This window comes from Hirundo rustica, chromosome 16, assembly GCF_015227805.2.
Source record: "Hirundo rustica isolate bHirRus1 chromosome 16, bHirRus1.pri.v3, whole genome shotgun sequence".
In the NCBI taxonomy this organism is placed as follows: Eukaryota; Metazoa; Chordata; class Aves; order Passeriformes; family Hirundinidae; genus Hirundo; species Hirundo rustica.
The window spans coordinates 12,971,200-12,992,698 of record NC_053465.1 but is presented as its reverse complement, the minus strand read 5'-3'; the positions used below and the strand labels follow the sequence as shown (position 1 = coordinate 12,992,698).

The 21,499-nt window shown below is 47.6% G+C and overlaps 1 protein-coding gene across 1 annotated transcript; it reads left to right on the top strand.

Annotated features, from left to right (window-relative positions):
- Window positions 1-10,083: 10,083 nt before the first annotated feature.
- On the top strand, window positions 10,084-20,096 carry EIF2S2 (eukaryotic translation initiation factor 2 subunit beta). Its single transcript, XM_040080069.2, has 9 exons — window positions 10,084-10,205; window positions 14,395-14,578; window positions 15,443-15,546; window positions 16,520-16,655; window positions 16,936-17,036; window positions 17,420-17,568; window positions 18,415-18,471; window positions 18,878-18,963; window positions 19,621-20,096. Exons 1-9 carry the CDS (start codon window positions 10,191-10,193, stop codon window positions 19,794-19,796), a joined length of 1,008 nt encoding a protein of 335 aa, XP_039936003.1. The 5' UTR covers window positions 10,084-10,190; the 3' UTR covers window positions 19,797-20,096.
- The last annotated feature ends 1,403 nt before the right edge of the window (window positions 20,097-21,499 follow it).

Sequence of the window (21,499 nt, the reverse complement as noted above, 5' to 3'; positions counted from 1 at the left end):
AATAATCCGTTTCTGTTTGGTTTATTGCTGTAACATAGAATATCTTCTCTGCAGCTGCCCATCACCTGCAGAGATTGAAGAGAGAAGCAGCAGCCAGAGTCACACTCCATTGCCATGTCCCTTGCTGGAATGGGACACCAGCTCCTGCAGATAAACAGGGCTGATTTAGGATTTGAACATACACTTGACAGCACAGGGGACAGAAAGAGAACATTAATTCTTGCCCTTTGAAGGGATTCAGGTTTCCTTCAAACATGGAGCTGGGAGACAGTTTCATTTTTTTCCATTCTGTACAAGCTCCAGTAACAAAGCTGAGTGCCTGAAACCTGCTGCTGTGAGAGCGTATGAAGGGGAGGGGGGGAGGGTCCCACGAGGCTGCCCCTGGAATTCCCTCTCCCAGCTGCAGCTGGATTGTACCTACAGTTATTGGGACCAGGGTGTCACAGTCCCAGCTGTAGGAGCTGCCCAGCAGCTGCAGATCCAGCAGATCCAGATGTGCTCATGTGCCCTGAACACTCCGTGAGTTTTCCCTGGTGTGTTTGGTGCTGTTTGGTTCTGCCAAAAGTGCTCTTAGCAAAGCAAGCACAGCCATGGTTATCCTTATGGAAAAGATTTCCTGTGGAAAATCTTGGGCATTGGAACAAGATGATATTTAAGGCCCCTTCTTACCCAAAGCATTCTATGATCTGTCTTTGCTTTCGTGCACAAGTACAGGCTCAGGTTTAAACTCCCAGACATTTGGATCCTGCAGAATTCTGACTCTCTGGGGACAACAGGCACTGAAATCACCCTCAGTTCCCAGGATCAGCATCTTGTAAAGCACAAGGTCCAGACACTCGCTTGTGTCTGGAGAAAATCTGATGTTATTTTTCTGAATATAGATTTTATAATGATAGCAGTGCCTGCATGCTCACGCTATTAAAAAAAAACCTTTGTGCATTTCTTTCCAAACTGCTCCTAAGCAACAGAAGCAGCATTCTTGGCCCAGCAGTTTGTAATTTTTTTAGTACCTTGAAGACAAGTTGGCCTGAAGTTAAGATTTCAAAGGCAATTCCAAGAAGCTAACAGGCTAAAAATATTATTGTTTGTAGAGAAAGCCCTGTCTGATATTCATCTAAGACACATTTATCCTGTTTCATTGCACAACTGAATCTTCTGCCTGTTTTACAAAGCTATTTTTCTTATTTTCAGCACCTTCACCTGCCTCTCAGATCCCTCTGAACTGTGGATAACTGAAAAAAATTCTTACATTTTGTTTAAAAACTGCCCATTTGTCAGAGTTTGTTCCTAAGGAAGGCTAAGCACTGGGGTACCCTGTGCAGGGGCTGCACAGCCCTCACATGTGCTCCAGATATTTAAGCGAGAAATTAATGACAATTGGGCATTTAATATCCTCTCAGAGCCTGGGGCAAAGTGTCAGCAGTTCCAAGTGTTTCCTTCTGGCTCCATGTTCCAAAAGGCCACTGCTGTAAAGAGCATTGTGGGGGAGGATTCAGTCCCAAGAACTGCCACCACACTTGTGCAGCCTCACAAAAAAATCTGGCTTTCCAAGGGCACCAGCAGCCTCAGAGGGGCAGCATTCCGTGCTCCCAGGCCAGCTGAGGTGTTGTGTGAAGCCAAAGGTCTGTTTGAGCTGGTGTGATGCTGGGTGTAGGCACACAGGGGCTCCTAAAGGATTTTTTTTGCTCGTCCATGGCTGTGAGTGCCAAAGCACTGGAATGCATCACAGCGTGTGACTACTGAAACCGTCCCCTCATTAACTAAATCAGCTCCTTTGTGATTTACTGAAGGCTCTCTGTGGGTCTGCTGCCACCACTGAGGCAAGGCAAAAGTTTACCAAAACAATTTACCAATTATACCAAATTTCATGGACTGAACAGTTTCCCTGTGAAGGAAGGACATTCCCAGCTTGCTTCCATGATATTACCATTTGAAAATATGATCAAAGAACCAAATATTATTTTTGACTTTTTTGCTTATTAAATAATTCACAGAATTAAAGAAGATCCTTACTGTCAGAATGATAGGAAGAAAGTTCATTTTCAGGCCAGCAACTTCAAGATATTGGAGGCAACATTAGCATTTCTGTGAGCAAGGCCGTGATGTACCCATAACAACACTTTTCATTTTTCTTTTCACTGTGTACAAAACCCACTAAGCCTCCATTTTCCAGCCACAGCTGTACAGAAATCCCATTTAGGAATGTGCATGGGTTGCATAGTGTCCCTTAACCCAGCTGAGTGCTCCAGTGTTTGCAATTCTTTCCTACCTTGTACAGTAACATGCTCATTAGAAAGAGACTGAGCAGAACTCTTACCAATCCCCCTGATTTTCTCCTGGAGCTGACAGCTCCCTCCTGTGTGTGCAGCTTCTGCTGAAGCAGTCACCTGGTCTGACCCTTGCATCTGTCCCTGCAAAAGTGTGGGTGCTAGAGTGGCAAGCCTGGCACATTGAACAAAGTATCTGTGGTCTGTGGGAGATGGGAATGGCTTAAAATGGGGAGTTAAAACCCACTCAGCATTTGTTTTTATCTCTGTTGCAGATTTATTTTGATTGGGCTTAAGTCAATCACTTAAAACTTTAGGTAATAGGAAGACAAGGAGCTGCTTCAGTGAAATATCTGCATTCACAGACCTGTGACAGCTTAGAAATGGATCTAATTGTTATTATTTTTGTCAAGGACTTTGCTGGAATTCTGTAACAGGCAGAAGATTCAGTTACGCAATGGAACAGGATAAATGTGTCTTAGATGAATATCAGACAGGGCTTTCTCAACAAACAATAATATTTTTAGCCAGTTAGCTTCATGGAATTGCCTTTGAAATCTTAACTTCAAACCTGAATATTGCCAATTATCACCAGTAGGTGTCAACTTCCAGTTAAGGGGCTGCCATGAGAAAATAACCTAAATCATGTCCATGTGTCCATTTTCCTCCTACTCACTACTTGTGATAGAAGGTGGCATTTCCATGAGACTGGGAAAAGGTTTTTTATGCTCTTGTATCATTCCCAGACATATCTTTGACATTTTTTATCCACATGCAGCTTTCTGTAATATAGACCTGGAACAGTGTTTCCTGGCCGTTCACACAGGATTGGCTCCCTTCTTCACTGGATGCAATTAAAATGTTGTATACACAGGGTGGGCCAGGACCAAAGCTAGTGACAATTTCTCATGAGTGAGATGTGAGCCAAAAACTGCAGTGGTGCTTTGAACACTTTTGATCTCAATTACCCTTCAAGGGAAGGAAAGTCTCCAGTGAAATAAGTGATGCCTCTACAAATGTGAGTCTTGCACCTGTTTTCTTTAAGAGGAGAAAAGGCAGATGGAGACAGGGAATATCAATGCAGTTTTGATTATGTTCAAAGGCACGGTCCTCTGTTCCTTGTATGCAGGAGGGACTGAACATGAACCTTGTTCTTGGCTCTAGGACCAGCCCAGTTTCACCTGCTCCTTCTCAACCACAGCTTGTCCAAGCTGCGCGTTCATTTTCATGGCTTTTTTAATACCCAAAATGTGTTTTCTTTCTTTCTCTTTTTTTCTCTTCCTTTTTTTTTTTTTTTTTTTTTTTTTTCCTTCCAATCTGTATTGAAAAGGGAAGCTATTGAAAGCTCTGTCTGCATATTATTTTATCCCCAGATGTATTTTTCTGTGATTTTTTTCAAGCAGAGCAATAAACAGCAACAACCTGTGCCTTGGGGCTCCAGGGAGCTCCTGGACTGGCTCTGTACCGTGGCTACCAAAACAGGCTGGCAGAAATCCGACTGTAAAAGTTACATGACAAAGGCTACAGTTCCCAACGTAAGCATTTCTCATACACTGGACAAAGCATTCACTTCAAAGGACACTCTCTATGGCTGTCCAGGCAGAAAACTTGGCAAACTGAGCTGTGACAGAGGGGAAGTTGGGCTCTCTATGCCTACAGTTTTCGGTGAATTTTGAGTACCTGATTTGTTCAGTAACCGTTGAAAATGACTGAAAACACCATGTTCAAATTACAGCAAAGAGCTGTAAGAGACAGTCAGGAGAAGAACAAAGTCCTGCCTTCCCCCCTTCTTCTGAAACAGCGAGCGGTGTGTTTAAACTTCCCTCTGCAAGGAATGCACAGGCGCTTTCAACCGTAAACCTCTGTACTCACTGTTTCTGGCCAATTTAAACTGAGACCTGGCTGGTCTTCCAATATTCTGGCAAAAAATGGTGCTCTGAGCTGCACCACGAGCCACTGTGCCCCACTAATCCCCCTTGCCAAACGAGCTGCAGGAGACAGGGGAAAACCTCTGCCTTGCTGGGGCCCCGGCTGCCGTGGGCGGGCTGCTCGCGGGGCTCTGCGGCGCTGCCCCGGGCCGTTCCCGGGGTGGCGGAGGAATGCCGCTGTCCCGGCATGGCAATTCCCGGGAATGGCGGAGGAATGCCGCTGTCCCGGCACGGCAGTTCCCGGGATGGCGGAGGGAATGCCGCTGTCCCGGCACGGCAATTCCCGGGAATGGCGGAGGGAATGCCGCTGTCCCGGCACGGCAATTCCCGGGAATGGCGGAGGGAATGCCGCTGTCCCGGCACGGCAATTCCCGGGAATGGCGGAGGGAATGCCGCTGTCCCGGCACGGCAGTTCCCGGGAATGGCGGAGGGAATGCCGCTGTCCCGGCACGGCACGGCACGGCAGTTCCCGGGAATGGCGGAGGGAATGCCGCTGTCCCGGCACGGCACGGCACGGCAGTTCCCGGGAATGGCGGAGGGAATGCCGCTGTCCCGGCACGGCACGGCACGGCACGGCAGTTCCCGGGAATGGCGGAGGGAATGCCGCTGTCCCGGCACGGCACGGCACGGCACGGCAGTTCCCGGGAATGGCGGAGGGAATGCCGCTGTCCCGGCACGGCACGGCACGGCACGGCAGTTCCCGGGAATGGCGGAGGGAATGCCGCTGTCCCGGCACGGCACGGCACGGCACGGCAGTTCCCGGGAATGGCGGAGGGAATGCCGCTGTCCCGGCACGGCACGGCACGGCACGGCAGTTCCCGGGAATGGCGGAGGGAATGCCGCTGTCCCGGCACGGCACGGCACGGCACGGCAGTTCCCGGGAATGGCGGAGGGAATGCCGCTGTCCCGGCACGGCACGGCACGGCAGTTCCCGGGAATGGCGGAGGGAATGCCGCTGTCCCGGCACGGCACGGCACGGCACGGCAGTTCCCGGGAATGGCGGAGGGAATGCCGCTGTCCCGGCACACCCGGCCCCGCTCCCGCCGCCGCCTGCCCGGGCTGCTGAGCGCGCGCGCCCTCTGGCGGCGGCGGCGGGCGCGGCTTTCCCTCGGGATCCCCTCGTGGATCGGAGCACACGCGGATCCCCGGGATCGGGAGCGCTCCGGGCCGCGGCACCCGGCCCGCTGGGATTGTGCCCATGGCCCTTCCCACTCACAATCCACAGGAATCACAGAATCCCAGAACGGTTTGAGTGGGAAGGAAGCTTAAAGCCCATATCGTTCCATTCCATGCCAGGGACACCTTCCACTATCCCGGGTTGCTCCAAGCTCCATCCAATCTGGCCTTGGGACGCTTCCAGGGTTGTGGCAGCCACAGCTTCTGTGGGCAATCCATGCCAGGGTCTCACCACTTGTTCCCTCCCAATATCCCTTCTAACCCTGCCCTCTGGCAGTGGGAAGCCATTGCTCTTTGTCCTGTCCCTCCATCCCTTGTCCCAAATCCATCTCCAGCCCTCTTGAAGCCCCTTTAGATACTGGAAGGGTCTCTAAGGTCTCCCTGGACCTTTCTCTTTCTCAGGCTGAACATGAGTCATGTATGATTCCATAACCTCAGTTTAGGTGTGTAATGCCTAATTCGAACAGATGTGATGTCTTCAGGTTTTAGCTCCGTGGCACAGTCTGGCTTCAGCATCACAGCGAGCCCAAGAACAGGCTTGGAATTCAGCCAGGCAAATCCAGGAAAAATTTGTTTGGAGGGCTGGGTAATACTCAAAACCACGATATTCAAAAACTCACAATCCACAAGGGTGTTTCCTGTGATTGGGATTTCCACTGTGCCATCCCCCCAAATTCAAGGTTGCATTTGAAGTTTATTCCTCCCAGACTGTGACTGCTCGTCCCTGTAACTTGGGTAACTGCACAAAACTGTATTGCACTCCGATTCTCAGCTTTAAGGATCTGAGCTTTAGTTATTGAAGTTAAAATTCTATTTGACCTGCTGTCTCATAGGCCTCTTCCTTATTGTCACAACTGTTGCTTTTCAATAAAATAAGAAAAAAAAGTAGAAGAAATCTTTCATTCTGTGTGTTTCTACAAGCTCTTTAACCCAGACTGTGCTTTTCTTACCAAAACTCATGTAGGATTTTTCCCCCAAAATATTAGATCAAAGATACAAATTCCAACTAATTAACAACTAATGCACCAACACTCTTCCATTTCTGAAACTTAATTCACAAGGGAAGAAAGGAAGAAGAAAGAACAGGACAGTCCTGCATCCTGAACAGTCTGTTGGCATGGAAAGGGGAAAAAATCAATGTAAGGTGATCTTCAGGCATGCTTTGATGTTGTCGGGCTACAGCCAGGATCTTAAAAGACACCGCTTTGGTGTCTGTATGAAGAAAATGCAGGCCAGCACTCCTGGCAGCTCCTTTTCTCCTGAGGCTTTCTAAGCATTATGTACAACATTATGTTACTTGTTACTCACCAGGCAGCCCAGCTGAAGGGAATCTTGGGATGTTTGATCGTCAGTATCTCAGGATATTTTTCATCAATAAAACACATTGCCCAAGTATTACTGACAAAGAAAGCAGAGACTCTTATTCTACAATGTATTAACAGATATGTTATGGATGAGGCATTAGGGAATTATCTCAGCTGGTCTGTTACTGCCCAGGAATCTGATGGAAGTGCTATGCCCAGAACTGGGCACTCAGCTTTAGGAATATGGACTTTAAGTGAGGTGCAGAGACAGCAATGGGATCGAGAACAAAAAGGTTGGAGGGGCTGAATTTGCATGTTTTGAAAAAGAAGGCTGTGAGGGCAAGACAAGAAGGGGCACAGTGATATTCCAAAGGCCTCTGGGTTATCACAGGGACACTGCAACAGCCATTGGGTTAAGTCTTAGCAAGAAGGGTGAAGATTGTTGTAAGGCACTTGAAGAGGCTGTGGAGGGAATCTCTGTCCATGGTGGTTTTTAAGAACAGCATAGACACACATAACTGGGGATGATACAAAAATATCATTATCCTGTCTCAGGACAGGAGGTTGGTCTGGGTGAGCCCTGGGCAGTGAGGAAGGTGTTGGGGCAGTGCAGCCACAGTCGTCAGAAATCCATGTGCTCCAACTTCATGCCAGGGAAAAGCATCCCAGAGTGGACAAGTCTCATAGGACAGGAATATCAAAGCAAAAGTCTGCAGCAAAAGAAGGAAGAAGAATTTGGTGGGAGACCAGCTTCAGTGTTACATCAACACCAAATGTGTCTGATCAACTTATTTTCTCCAGTGACCCCCAGGGACAGGACTGAAGGAATGGCTGGAGCTGTGCCAGGGAGGGTCAGGCTGGATATCAGGGAAAGGTTCTTCCCCAGAGGGTGCTGGCACTGCCCAGGCTCCCCAGGGAATGGGCACGGCCCCGAGGCTGCCAGAGCTCCAGGAGCCTTTGGACAGCGCTGCCAGGGATGCCCAGGGTGGGGTTGTTGGGGTGTCTGTGCAGGGCCAGGGGCTAGGCTGGGTGATCCTGGGGGTCCCTCCCAGCTCGGGACATTCTGTGACTCTGAAGAGTCTCTAAAGAGCTGCCTGAATTACCTGAAAATCTGCAGCATCCCTGTGACACAAGAGCAAGTGACAAAGACACAAATGTGGGGCAAATACCCAGAGGAACAGGGTGGTATAGAAACAGGAAAGAAAAGTAATCTTTTGGAGCTGGTTTTCAGAGGTTTAACAGAAAAGTATTGTAGTCATCTTGGGAAAATCTAAAACTGCTCCTGTCCTGCTGCCTGCTTTGTCTCCAATGTGATGGCTTTGCTAACAGAGCATGCTGGGGGCCCTCACTGACCACTGAGGCAAGTGGGAAAGGCAGAGAAAAGGAAGACCAAAGACAGACAAATGTTTCTTGGAAAGTGATGAAAAAGTTAAATGATAGAGTGTGCGTAAGTTTACATCACCTAATGGGTCTTCAAGAATCCAAATGGTCTGGAAATCTTAAATGTAAAACAAGTCCTGTAACAATGTTTGGGCTGATGGCTCTGCCTGCTCTAAAACTATATCTTGCATGAAACAGATGACCTTTAAATGTCAGAGTTGGTTGGGAGGCAGAATTTCAACACCTCATGGCAAATAGCTGTTTTCATTGGTGCCATATTCTTTTATTGGGTAGTATTAGGGAAATGGAATGAGCAAAGTGGTCCTGCCCATGGCAGGGGGTTCAAACTAGATGATTTTTAAGGTCCCTGCCAACCCAAAATATTCTGTGATTTTATGGCAATGAGGTTGGAGGATCTGACATATGAGGAGAAGCTGAGAGAGCCTGGTCATTCAGCCTATAAAGAAAAAGCTCAGGGAGATCATATCAGTGTGTACAGAGGTGAATAGAAGACAGAACCAGACTCTTCTGGGTGACAGAAAGGGCAGAAGACACAGGCTGAAATACAGAAAATTCTGCTTAAACATAGAAAAAAGACATTTTATTGTGAAAATGGAAGAGGTTGCTCAAAGAAGTTGTGGTGGCCCCATCCTTAGAAACACTCAAAACTCAGCAGAACGTCCTGAGGAACCTGTTCCCGCTGCTCCTGTATGAGCAAGGAGCTTGGAACAGACACTCTTCAGAGTCCTTTCCTGCACCCACATGTGGACCTGACATTTCTAAGTCTGAAGAGATTTTAGCCTGCTAGCAGTGCTAATTGTTTCCCAAGGGAAAAGTTCTCGAGAAAGCTTCTTCTCAAAACAATCTTGGCAAAACAACTATCCTTTCCCAAAACAATCTTTCTCTAGGTAATGTTTTGCTGTTTCTCTAGTTTCACCAATGGAATTAGAGAGGTGTTGTTCAGGTGTGGCCTGTTGTTAGTGGTGTGCCCCAGGGTTCACTCCTGGGCCCACTGTTGTTGAACTTGTTCATCAATGACTTGGATGAGGCGGTCAATGCCCCCCCATCAGGGTCACTGTGCATCCCCTCAGAGGGATCTCAGCAGGCTGGAGAGATGGGCAGAGAGGAACCTTCTGAAATTCAGCAAGGGCCAAAGCAGGGTTCTGCACCTGGGGAGGAACAGTCCCAGGCACTGCACAGGCTGGGGCCAACCAGCTGGAAAGCAGCTTTGTGGAGAAGAACCTGGTAGTTCTGGTGGACAGGAAACTCTCCACGAGCCAGCAGTGTGTCCTTGTGGCCAAGGTGGCCACTGGGATCCTGGAAAGCACCGGGAAAAGCATTGCCAGGAGGTCAGGGAGGGGATGCAGCCCCTCTCCTCAGCCCTGTGAGGCACATCTGGAGTGCTGTGTCCAGCTCTGGCTCCTTAGCACACAGGGCCAGGGAGCTCCTGGAGCCAGCAGAGGCTGCGGAGCTGATGAGGGATTGGAGCATCTCCGTGCCCAGGAAAGGCTGAGGAGGAGCCTGGGGCTGTTCAGCCTGGAGGCCCAGCCGAGAGGGGCCCTCAGCCCTGTCTGTCCCTGCCTGCAGGGAGGGCTCCGAGCAGGGCCCAGGCTCTGCTCCCTGGGGCCCAGCAATGGCCCCAGAGGAACGGGCAGGACCTGATGCCCAGGAAGTTCCACCTCAAGATGAGGAAGAAATTCTTTCCTGTGCAGTGACCGAGCACTGAACAGGCTGCACGGGGAGGTTGTGGAGTCTCCCTCACTGGAGATATTCCAGAACCGTCCAGACGCAATCCCGTGCGATGTGCTGTGGGATGGTCCTGCCGGAGCTGAGAGTTTAGACCAGATGCCGCACCGCGGTCCCCTCCAGCCCGGTCCGTGCTGGGATCCCGGGGCTGTGCGAACACACCGGGAGCTCAGCTCCCCGCCCGCCCCTCAGCGCCGCCCTCAGCGCTCCCGCCGCCGCCCGGCGCGTGCGCAGCGCGGGAACGCCGCAAGTCGCGCGAGGCGGCGCGGCGGGCGCGCGCAGGCGCGGGGCGGGGCGGGCGCGCGGCGCTGATGCAAGAGCCGAGCACGGAGTGACCCCGCGGCACCGACCGACCCCGGCCCCTCCGGCCCGCGGCCCCGGCCGCAGACATGTCCGGCGACGAGGTGAGACCCGCTGGCCGCCGCCACCACCACCCGCGGGAGAGCCGCGCCCGGGGGCTGCGCCGCGCCGGGGCCGCCGCCATGTGGGCGCCGGGCCTGAGGCCTGCGGCGAGCGCGGCCTCCGCCCTTCGCGGGGCCGGGGCCGGGGCGGGCGGGGGTCCCGCCGGGCCGGGGCTGAGGCAGCGCGGCGGGCGCAGGCCGGGCCGGACGCGGGGCCGGCGCCTTGCGTGGAGCCACGCCGGGGCCGCGGGTGTGGGCTGGGACCGTGAGTCCTGGGAGGGCCTGGAGCTCTCCTGGAGCTCCGGGTGTGCTGCCGGCGGCCGCCCCCGGCACGGAGAAGCCGGAGAGGGAGGCCGATGGCACCGTCGCCGCTTCTCCATCGTGTTCTGCGCTCTGTAGCGAAACGCAGCGTTTAGGAGCTTTAATATTTCGGGTTTTAACCTTGAGAGCCGAGTAGCAACATCTGAACAAATGATAACTTCACGTTTTCCAGATCTGGTGGTGTTTGTCTAGGCACAGCACTAGGGAAGTTGATACATCCGTGTCTGAGAAATTTTTCAGTTGTTGTAAGTGCCCGTTGTTAACAGCTTTACTGGCCTCATTCCCATTGCTCTCATGGGAAAAAGGAAAATTTTCCGTGTATGAGGTGTTCATCAGCGTGGTATAGCCCATGGAAGGCTGCTCTGGCTGGATCCAGGAGATGGCTGCTTCTGGCCTTGTATCTTCTCTCTGGTGTTGTTTAAAATACCTGTGTGGCTTGTTTCCTTCAGAGTAAAGTGATCACTCAAGCCTTGGAGACAGGCTTGTCCTACATCATAAGGAAGAACTGGTGTAATTACGACTTATTGTAGTGGTAGCTGTGACTGACTTACTCAGCTGCTTTAACATATAGAATGAATACGTTGCATTTTTGTGCCTAAATGTGTCATGGGAGCTGCAGTTCTCATGTCTGGGCTGTTCTCTGCACACAGGAATGCTTGCATCAGGTGCTGCCTGTCTCAGGTGATCACAGGGCCATGCAACAGCTCATGGAGTGTCCTGGTCTGAATTTAGTTTGTATCAGTAAAACTGTTTTTCTTGCATAGTGGGTTAATTTGACATTGAGGTGATTCCTGGGATCAGATTCCTGGGATTTCCTAGTGAAATTCCACCTCTGGGCTGCCTTATGTGGCAGAGAATAAAGATGATGGCAGGTAACACAGTTGAGCTGGCACTGCTCTTCAGGCTCCTGTGCAGTGAGTGCAGGTGCCTTCCAGAACTACTGTGTCTCTGGTTGCTGGGAGCCAAATACTTTGATATTGCTGTTAAGTTGGTGAAACTTTTTAAAGCCTGTGAAGACACATGAAGATAAATTAACACTGGAAACTGGAATAGATGGGAAGTTCATTGTGTTGGGCTGTAGCTTTCAGTTTCAGTTTTCAGGGTTGTGTATGAATGAAACTCGTTGCTGGGAACATCCTGAGTGCTATCCAAAGCTGGGGCACGGCAGGGGCAGCACAGGCCCAGTTTCTAGGGGGAAGTGGTCTGTTAATGTCTGTTCAGTTTATTAAAAACTCTACAAAATACATAATCCCACTGAAGATCCAAAAGTTCTTTAAATCCCGCGGTTTTGTGAAGCTTCGGGCAATAATATTAGAGACTGCTGTGTTTTGAGCAGCCAGAAGATTGAAGTGCTGCCTGGCCTTAGTACTTTTTCCCCTCACCCTAGATATAAGTCAGTGTAGTGTAAGGACACCTGAACTGACTTGATCGGGGCAAGGATGATGTCTGCTGCTTAGGCATGTCTGTGTTTATTCAGACTAAAGAAATGGGTTTTATTTGTGACTTCTGTTGGAATCCCTGCCGTTTGCCACTGTCACAGCAGTTCAGGGGATCATTGGCTTCAGTCTTGAGTTGCATTTGCTCTGTGAAACTTTGATTCTGTTTCTTCCCTCAGTTTTCGCTTGCAAATTTTCTGTGAGTTGGGATTTTGACTGTAGGCACTTGAAGTAAGGAGCAGGTAATATGGAGATGGATATGAGAAGGAACCATGTGGACTACAGAGGAGAAAACCCCATATGGGAATTGGGCTCTGACAGCTGGAACAGGACAGGAATTTAATAACTTCTTTCACACAAGAAAAGCATTCAGGTTTGTTGTGTTTGTGCTGGGGGCTGTGGTTCCTTCAGTAGAAAACCTGCAGCTTTGTAGTTTGTCACCGCTAAATGGTATCACGAAGTTCAGACTAAGCCAATGTGCTGAGCAGAGAAAAGGAATAAAGAACATTTGGAAACACCTGCCTTAGACAGCCAGGACATGACCAGCTGGGTTATCGGGCTGGTTCATTTATGTCATGACTTACTAAAGCAAATGTGACCTGAGGCTCCTCCTAAGTGCTTGTTGAAGCTGTTGCTGAACAAAATATTTCAAGCTTAGGCCTCCTCCTCCTCAGGTTGTGGAGTGTGACATGTTCTGAGTAGGTGTTGGGTGTGTAGAAGCCTGGCTTGCCCTGCCTGGCTGGGGAGGCCCTGCTCAAGGCCACCTGGGTTTAATGCTGAAAATCAATCTCCTGCATCCAGGAGTTGTCTTGGTGTGTTCAGTTCAGTGTGGTTTGGCTGCAGACACTCCGCCTCTGTAGGCACAAGAGATCCTTCATGGTGGTTCAGATGTCTTTTCCCTCACAAAAAGAGTGATTTGGGGTGGGTGGGCTGGTTCCTTCTTAGAAACTGTTACATCTGCACAAGGCATGATCTTAGGTTTGTTTCACGTGAGACAATAAAAACCTCGTCAGAGTCTTTCAGAGCGTCTTCATGGAAATGAGTCAGGCACTTGTGCTTGATCCCGAGGCTGTGCAGTGTGCCCATGCAGGCAGCTCTCCTGCTGTCCCAGCAGGCTGGGGAGGTCCAGGAGGAAGCAGATGTGGAACCAGTTGGACATGCTGTGATTTCGGTGCATTACAGCAGCATGATTTGCACCACTATCTGAGGAAGCAGCTGAGGAAAGGAAGCCCTCTGACAGAACTCTTTTGAAGATCATTCCAGCACAGTGTGTACAGCTAAAAACCCACTTCAGCAGTTCAAAAGCCTCAGTGGCCCCCATATATGTGCAGGCTTTGGGGATGTCGTGCCTCAGACACCTGTATGAGCAACTTGATGCCTTTAGTAGAGCCTGTATGAAACATGTATGTTTCAGAAAATGGGAAGACTATCACAAGAACAGCACGTGTAGGAGAATGAGAAGTGTAAGGAAAGGTTGTGTTGTGGGGAGAGGAAAACCACCCAACTTCAGGGGGTAGCTGGGCAGGAAGTTGGAGAATTACTCCTTGGTGAAGTGCTGGTTCTTTCCTGAGTGAGGGTGTTCATGGTGGTGAAGTAGAGCTCTGTGAGAACATTCTTCCGTTACTGGATAAGAAAGAAACACTGGAAAAAGTGTCTAAAATTTAATATATACTATGGTGTGACACTCCAGGCAGATGTGTGTAAGAAACTGACCAACTGCTGGGATGTCAGCTTGTGTCTGAAGTGAAACAGGCTTTAATGTGTTGGAAAAAAATCCCTTAGGTCGACAAATGATGAATAGGTTAAAAGTGAGTCTGGGCTTAGTGCTTTCTTCACAGCCAAACAAGGTGAATTAAGCTGCTTTGATGGCTAAAGAGCTCGTTAACAGCTTTTAATCACTTGGTGACTGAAGTTCAGTTTCTCAGTCTGGGGAGGGAGAAGGATGACACCTTTGCCATTTCACAGTGTTCAGAGCTGATGCAGGTCTTGCTGTATCACCAGCCCCTTCTAGGTTTCCTCCTCATGCTGAGCGTTCTTGTCAAAAGAGTTGTTGGCAAATCTTGCCTTGAATAAATCTGGGAATTAATGTGTCTCACAAGTGGAAGTGATATGTGACCAGACCATGTGCTTTGGTGGGGTTAAATTTTCTGTGTTGAGTGGTGCTGTATTTAATACTGCAGAATTGGAGTCCATGATGGTCATAGAGATGGTAGCCAGTCCGTCCCAGTCACAGCTTTAATGTATTTTCAGCTGCACTAATAAATAGGTGGCAGGAAACCTGGACTACAGGAAAAGTAGTAGATGCTGTAAACTGTCAGTTTTCCCTTGTAATTAGCACAGTTAAGGTTAAAGGGGAGGAGCGGTTTGGGAAAAGTGTTGCAAATAATAAATGGGGGGTGATTATTGAGCTGCTAAGGAGCTCTTGACTTTTACAGATGATTTTCGATCCTACTATGAGCAAGAAGAAGAAGAAGAAAAAGAAGCCCTTCATGCTGGATGAGGAAGGAGGAGGAGACACACAAACGGAAGAGACTCAGCAATCAGAAACAAAGGAAGTTGAACCAGAGCCAACAGAAGACAAAGATGTTGAAGCAGATGAAGAAGACAGCAGGAAGAAAGGTAAAGTGAATCCATGTAGATAAACTCTCAAAGGTCCTGTTTTGAGACTACAAGCCCAGTTTCAAGAATTTGGCATCCCAGAGTTTCATGCCAGAGCCTTGGTTTGTTCAGAGATTTGTGATTAATCTCTGCTGCCTGTTTGGAGGGCAGATTGCCCTCCTGCTTGGAATCATGTGAACAGACATCACCCAGCTCCCAGGGGCTCATGTAATTCCCAGTTTTCTAACTCAAGCAGTCCTTTGTGTGAAGCACTGAGAAGAGACTCTCTAAAACAGTGTGAAGTTTTAAATCTTCTACGTGCCGTTGTTGCAGTAATTCCACAATTATGGCTCTTTTTCATTTGAAAGAGCAACAGTGTGAGTAACAGAAACATGGTTAAAGGAGTTTCTAGTTTTTAGACAATCCTGAATGTGATGACCAGAGTGTTATTTGGAATCTTTCAGGAAGTAAATGTGTGATTGCGTATAGAACCTTGCTTTTTCAATTGAGGCCAATGTCATTTCAAGATTACCTAATTCAGAGAGTGCCCTTAACTAAAATCCAGTTTGTTGATAAAATTGGCTCCTGCTGCAGACCAAAGAAGCTGTACCTTTGTCCTGCACTTCTCATTTTTTGTCTAAGCATCTCTAATGACAAAAGTGACTAATTTGTCTTGTACAGCAGAAAGATTCAATGATTAAAACAGTATTTGGGGGCAGAGGAGGATGATCTCTTCAAACCCGAAGGATATCCACAGGGGTTACGGATGGTTGCTCATGTCTTACTGTAATGTTTCAAAGATTTGGATGTAAATTAGAAACCTTAATGACTGAACTGTTTCTACAGTTCCACTTCTTTAGGCAACTCTTTGTTTTTGTTTTTTAGATACAACAGACGACTTGGATGATTTAAACTTCTTCAATCAAAAGAAAAAAAAGAAAAAAACAAAAAAGATCTTTGATATAGATGAAGCAGAAGAAGGTGTAAAGGTTTGTTTACATAACTCGACTATGGCTGAAAACTCTCTTGCTTCCATTTTCTGGAGATTGTCAGTGTAGGAGTTGTCTCAAGTCTGTCACTGTGTCTTGGAGCAATTCATAACTAAACTTTTCATGTCTGTCTTTTTTGTGAACATTTTGCTCCTGCCTGGGCTTTTTGTCCAGAAGTGGAAAAACCTGCCCACCCTGCACAACCAGTCAGTAGGAAGGGCTGATTAACCTCAAGGCTAATTGTCTTTTGGGGTTAGAGAGGTAACTGGATGTCAGAAGCCATGCACAGAGCAGTCCTCTAAAGGCCAGCACTTCAAATAAAGTGCACATATCTGCCAAGAAATGTGTTTTCACTCTGGTGTTTTCTTTAGAAAGGATTGGCTACTGTGCTGTGTTCCAGAAGGTGTACAAGATATTTTTACTCTTCTCAAGTTTTATTCCAAGGAGTGTTTTTGTATCACATGTCAGTGTAACTGGCAAGCCCGGAGAGCAAGAGGATAGAGAAATGTTGTTATGCATAAACCTTCTCTACAGATTCTGCCTTTTGGGGAAGAAAATGTTCCTCTGATCTGCCTCAGAAGACAAAATACTTGCTCTGTGTTCTTTCAGTATGCAGACTTGTGATAACAAATTAGAGCAGCACAGCTTTGCTTTCCCTTGCTGCCACCACGAGGGGTGTTTTGTTCCCTCCTGTCCTCAGATGTCTGCTGCCTTTAAGTGCAGCCTGACCTTGTTCGTGGTTAGCCAGAAGTTAAGCCAGAGGGTGCAAATCTGACCCTGCTCATGGCAGTAGTGCAGGGTGTAGGGCTCTCTTGAACATGCTGGAATTCCATTCTTACCTGTTGGGTTGCAGGGCAGTGGTGGGGTGTCATCAGTAGTCACCTCTCTAGTGTGCAGCTGGTGTTATTTCTGATGCTGTGCAATGAAGGGCTATGGTTAACACTGGATGAACTACAGTCTTACTTCTTCGCAGGAACTGAAAATTGAAGGGGATGTGCCAGAGACAGTAGAACCTGAAGATGACCTTGATATCATGCTGGGCAATAAAAAGAAGAAAAAGAAGAATGTGAAGTTTCCAGATGAAGATGAGATAATGGAGAAGGATGAAGGTAGAAGTATAACCTAGCTCAGTGAGATGTCACAAGTGAAATGTAGTCCACCTTGTATGTGAATAAGTTCTGTTCAAATGCCTCTTTTGTTCCAAATTTTATCAGAAAATATTTTATAAAAGCACTGTATAAATTTCCCATGAGTGCTGGTGTCCCTTGTTGATAGAGAAGACTTGGGTCCACATCTCAGTGGAATTTTCTCCTGTGTACCTTTTAGAAATCATGTAAGCATGGGGTTAAAGAATGTTTCTTAATGAATCCCCAAAAACTTTCTTTACAGCATTTGAGGATGAAGATAGCAAAAAAGATGATGGAATTTCTTTTAGCCTTCAGTCAGGACCTGCGTGGGCAGGCTCAGAAAGGGACTACACATACGATGAGGTAACGTACCAGAGACTTCTAAAACATATTTTCCATGTTCATCTGCATCAGTAGAGCCTTATGCTCATATTTCCTATTTCTAACTTCAGAGTGAAGGACTTGTGGTCAGAAGCTCATGAGCAGAAGCTAACAAGGCATGTCCTCTATCACAGTAATTTTCACATGGGACAGTATTGGTCATAGAGCAAACCCTTGGGGGAAACAGTGTTGGGATTTTGCATTTACCAGAACATTTTCAGTGTGTTCTGAAGCAAGGTGGGGAAATGCTCTTAGGCAAAGGTAGTCTGATACTCACTGTGAATGCTGTTTCAAGTGGCTTTTAGAGGTGAGGTACTTTGGGAAATGGAAAACGCTCATGTGGGTGTGACTCCCTTGTTTTGCAGTTGCTCAATAGAGTTTTTAACATCATGAGGGAAAAGAACCCGGACATGGTGGCTGGAGAGAAGCGGAAATTTGTCATGAAGCCCCCGCAGGTTGTGAGAGTAGGGACCAAGAAGACGTCTTTTGTCAACTTCACAGATATCTGCAAATTGTAAGTTTCCCCTTTGGATTTCGCAGGAATAGCAGATGGATGCACTGCTCTGTGCTCCTGTGTTGAAGGCAGAGTTTTCTGGCGAGTGACTGTGGCAAACCAGGAGTGGAAGCTATTTCAGTCAGAGAGCTCGTTACATTTCTCTGTGAGAAGATATTTCTGAACATGATTTATTGAGATAATTTCTAATTTTATACTTAAATTACGAAAATGGTACATGGGCTGAAACTTGGTGAGTTCATTGGCTTCTATCAAGTTGGGTCACCAGTGACATTTATGTGCAAGCCTTGAGGAGACGGGTGGGAAAAGTTCTTTCTAATTGGGGCTGGCTACACATACTGTTCTCTTGGTAAGTGGTATGGACTCCAGTAGTGTTTTCCCACTGTTTTCTGCAGTGATATCTGTGTCATAATTATGTCTTGTGGAGGCAGCTCTGTTCTTTGTGAGCACTTCTGGGAATGGAGATCTGATGGGTATCAGAAGTGTGCCACAAAACAGGCCTGGTGAAACCCTGCTGAGGATCTGGGTTGTGCACTAGAGGGAGTTTTTAATGATAGCTACTAATGTTTTTTCAGGGGATGAGACAGTAAGAATGAAAAGTCTTTAATAGAAAACTTTTCACTAGTTGCTGTAATCTTGAATTTGGGATAGTGGGAGATTTTTTGTGTGTGGGCTGTTTAGGTTTCTTGTGTCCTCAGTAATTTTGTGTGTGCCCTTTGGTGCAGACCCCTGGCACTGCTCACTCTGAAGCTTTCTAACTTAAGTTGGATTTACCCTTCCAGTCCTGTATAAATTCCAAATTTCTCTGAAGGGGGAAGGTTAAACATTTCCTTACTTCATTTTTAGATTACATCGTCAGCCAAAACATCTCCTGGCATTTTTGTTGGCAGAATTGGGTACAAGGTAAGGCTGCTGGGCTGTGGGTGTACTGAGGGTTGATACTGGTCATATTTTTGGGGTTAGATCTGTATAGATATGCTGGAAAATGAGGCTTTTGTTCCCTACACTTCAGTGCTGTGCTGGGTGATGGAGGAGAGAACATTTTAGTGGGGAGGTACAGAGGGAAACTCCCAAGTCCAAGGGAATGGTCTTGTTCACTCCCCTGAGACAGGCAGGGGAGGGTTGTGCCTGGGCAAAACTTCCTGTAGGAAGTAGCTCTAAGTACCTCAGAATTTTACATTTTCTTTCCCTACAACACAACTGTGTCTGTGCTCTTCTTGAAGAACATGTCCTTATGTTGCTTCATGTTCCTGATTTGTTTTAATGCTTTACACCTGCAAATCAAATAATTAATTTTCTCTTCAATTAGTGGTTCAATAGATGGTAACAACCAACTGGTAATCAAAGGAAGATTCCAGCAAAAACAGATAGAAAATGTCTTGAGAAGATATATCAGTAAGTAGAAACTCCCTTTCCCACTGCAGATTTCTCTCAGGCCCCTTGTGATGCCCAGGGGCCCATGTGTGGCCCAGGTGCGTGCCCACCATGGAGGAGGCTGAGGGGCCACAACTTTTCCTTTATCACGGAATAATGCAAATACAGGTGGTTTTGCCGTGGTTAGACCATGGGTTGTACTCTGTCCTGCACTAAAACATGCCAAGGAAAACAGAGCATGTGAAAACTGCTTGTTTTCATCTGAGCTTCGTATCTTGGCTTTGATGAGGACTGTGGAAAGGAACTGTAATTGCTAATTTTGGATGTTGTAGCCATGAATTGACAGATGCAGTGTTGGTGTGCCACAGCTCGTCAGAGGACTCGGACTAAGTCACAAAGCTCCTGCTTTAGTGCTGTGTCAGTACCAGAGCTGCTGACACCTGGCAGTGCTGCCTCAGCAGAGCAACTCAGGGAACCCCTGTGGGAAGTGTGTACTGGTTCTTAACTTTAAAACAGCGTCAGTGCATAACGTACCACACGAAACCTGCTCTTGGATAACCAGGGGTGATTTTTAGGTTCTCATAACCCATCTGGGCTGGTGGGTGTGTTTGAAGAGCTTTTGCCGACAGCTGTGCAGCAGCAGCTGCTGCTGTGTTAACTGCCCGTTCTTCCCTGCAGAGGAGTACGTCACCTGCCACACGTGCCGCTCCCCCGACACCATCCTGCAGAAGGACACCAGGTTATACTTCCTGCAGTGCGAGACCTGCCACTCCCGCTGCTCCGTGGCCAGCATCAAAACAGGCTTCCAGGCTGTCACAGGCAAGAGAGCACAGCTCCGTGCCAAAGCTAACTAGGTTTGCTAATCAACACTGGAGTTGGCAAAGTGTTCTGGGGAGATGGGACTGGACAGGTTTGCGATCGGAGTGGATTTACCATTGTATTAAAGCAAGGTTGTAAAAAACGACAAGAAATTTGGCTTTTGATTGATTGGTCTGTGAAATCCTTGCAAGATGCAGATCCTCAAGCTGTTCACATACATTTGCTCATTGAATATATTTTACCAACTGTAAGGAGCGTGGTGGGAAAGGAGGTGCTTTTTAATCCGTTCAGACTTCTGTAAAACACAAGATAAATTAAAGATACTATAACAGTGAGTGTCTTGGATTTGGATTTTTCCTTCAGTTTCCTCTTCAAACGCTGGTGGGAATGGTTGGTGTGTTGTTCTGAAGATCATGTCGCTGAGCTATGTCCAAGACCCAGAAGGAAGTTTTAAGATAAAGGTTATTTTGCTTTTACATAACAGGCTTATTTTAGTTGTGCTGTCGTGAAACAGAGAAACCAGTCACAGAGTCCCAGGGCTGACGGGCCAACATGAGCCCTGCTCCTGCTTGTACAGCCGTGGGTGCCTTGTGCACAGATGGGGGTCAGGGCATGCTGCTACTGCTTAATTAGACAAAAATAGCTCTGAGAGAGTTCAGACACCAGATTGGTGCTGATCTTAACACAGAATCAATAAACTGTACTGTAAATTTTCATAGTGTCATAGTACTAAATTTTGCAATTTCTAATAGAGAAACGTTTATATTTCTGAAGTCCTGCACTCTTCATCACTTTAAAAAGAATCTAAATGCGGCAAAAAAACAACAAAAAAAAATAGTAGGTCTAAATATCATTGTGTGGTGGCTGCAACATAGTCTTCTATAAGTCTTGAATTTGCAGGAGACACTGCCAAGTAATTTGGGTTCCAAATTAACACTTTTTGCTTCAGGATCTTCCCGTGCCCTTCCTCTGCTGGCAGTGTTGGTGACCTCGAGGGGACACCTGGTGCTGTCCTCGCTGGGTTTTGCGTAGAAGTTGTTCCAGCTGGGGAGTACAGAGATGCAGGGTGGGGGTGAAGGTCCCCCTGGGTTGCAGAAGTGGGGACAGTTGTCACTTGATTGCCAAAATGGCCCAGGGGGAGAGAAAGGTGCCGCAGCTCAGGGCCCCGGGCAGCCCCCCCTGCGGGTCAGGGGAGCAGCCTCCTCCCCAGGGGAGCTGGTCCTTCTGAAGGCAATACAGCAAACACCACAACTTGAAGGGTTTCTACTAAGTTTTAACCTTTGTATAATAACACAGAGCACAGTATTGCTGGGGAGTCACTCACTTGCTATTTGAAAACTTTGACAGCGCTGTAAGGTGAAAAATCAAGGTTTTATGGTTGGTTTCTTAAAAGCATTTTGCATTTCAAGTGAGCTATAACAATGTTGGATGTATCTTAAAGTGAATAAAGCCAGGATCGGTGCCTCTTGTAACATTATTGTTGTATTCTTATTTCTTCCTCTAGCAAAGAGTCTCCTGTTGGGAGTAAAACCTTGGAGAAGTGCGAGTTGCCTTTTTGTTTTGGTGACTTGCTGGTGGGACACCCTGAAATAGCTGAAGAGCAATGATACTTTGTTTTTAAATGCTTGTTTTTCCCTGGGTCAAATGCCTTTAACATACTTTAAAAATACAGTGTGGCCTTGAGCTGGTGCTGTATTTCAGAGCTTTAAATGAAAAGTTTGATTTAGTGAAATTGGAT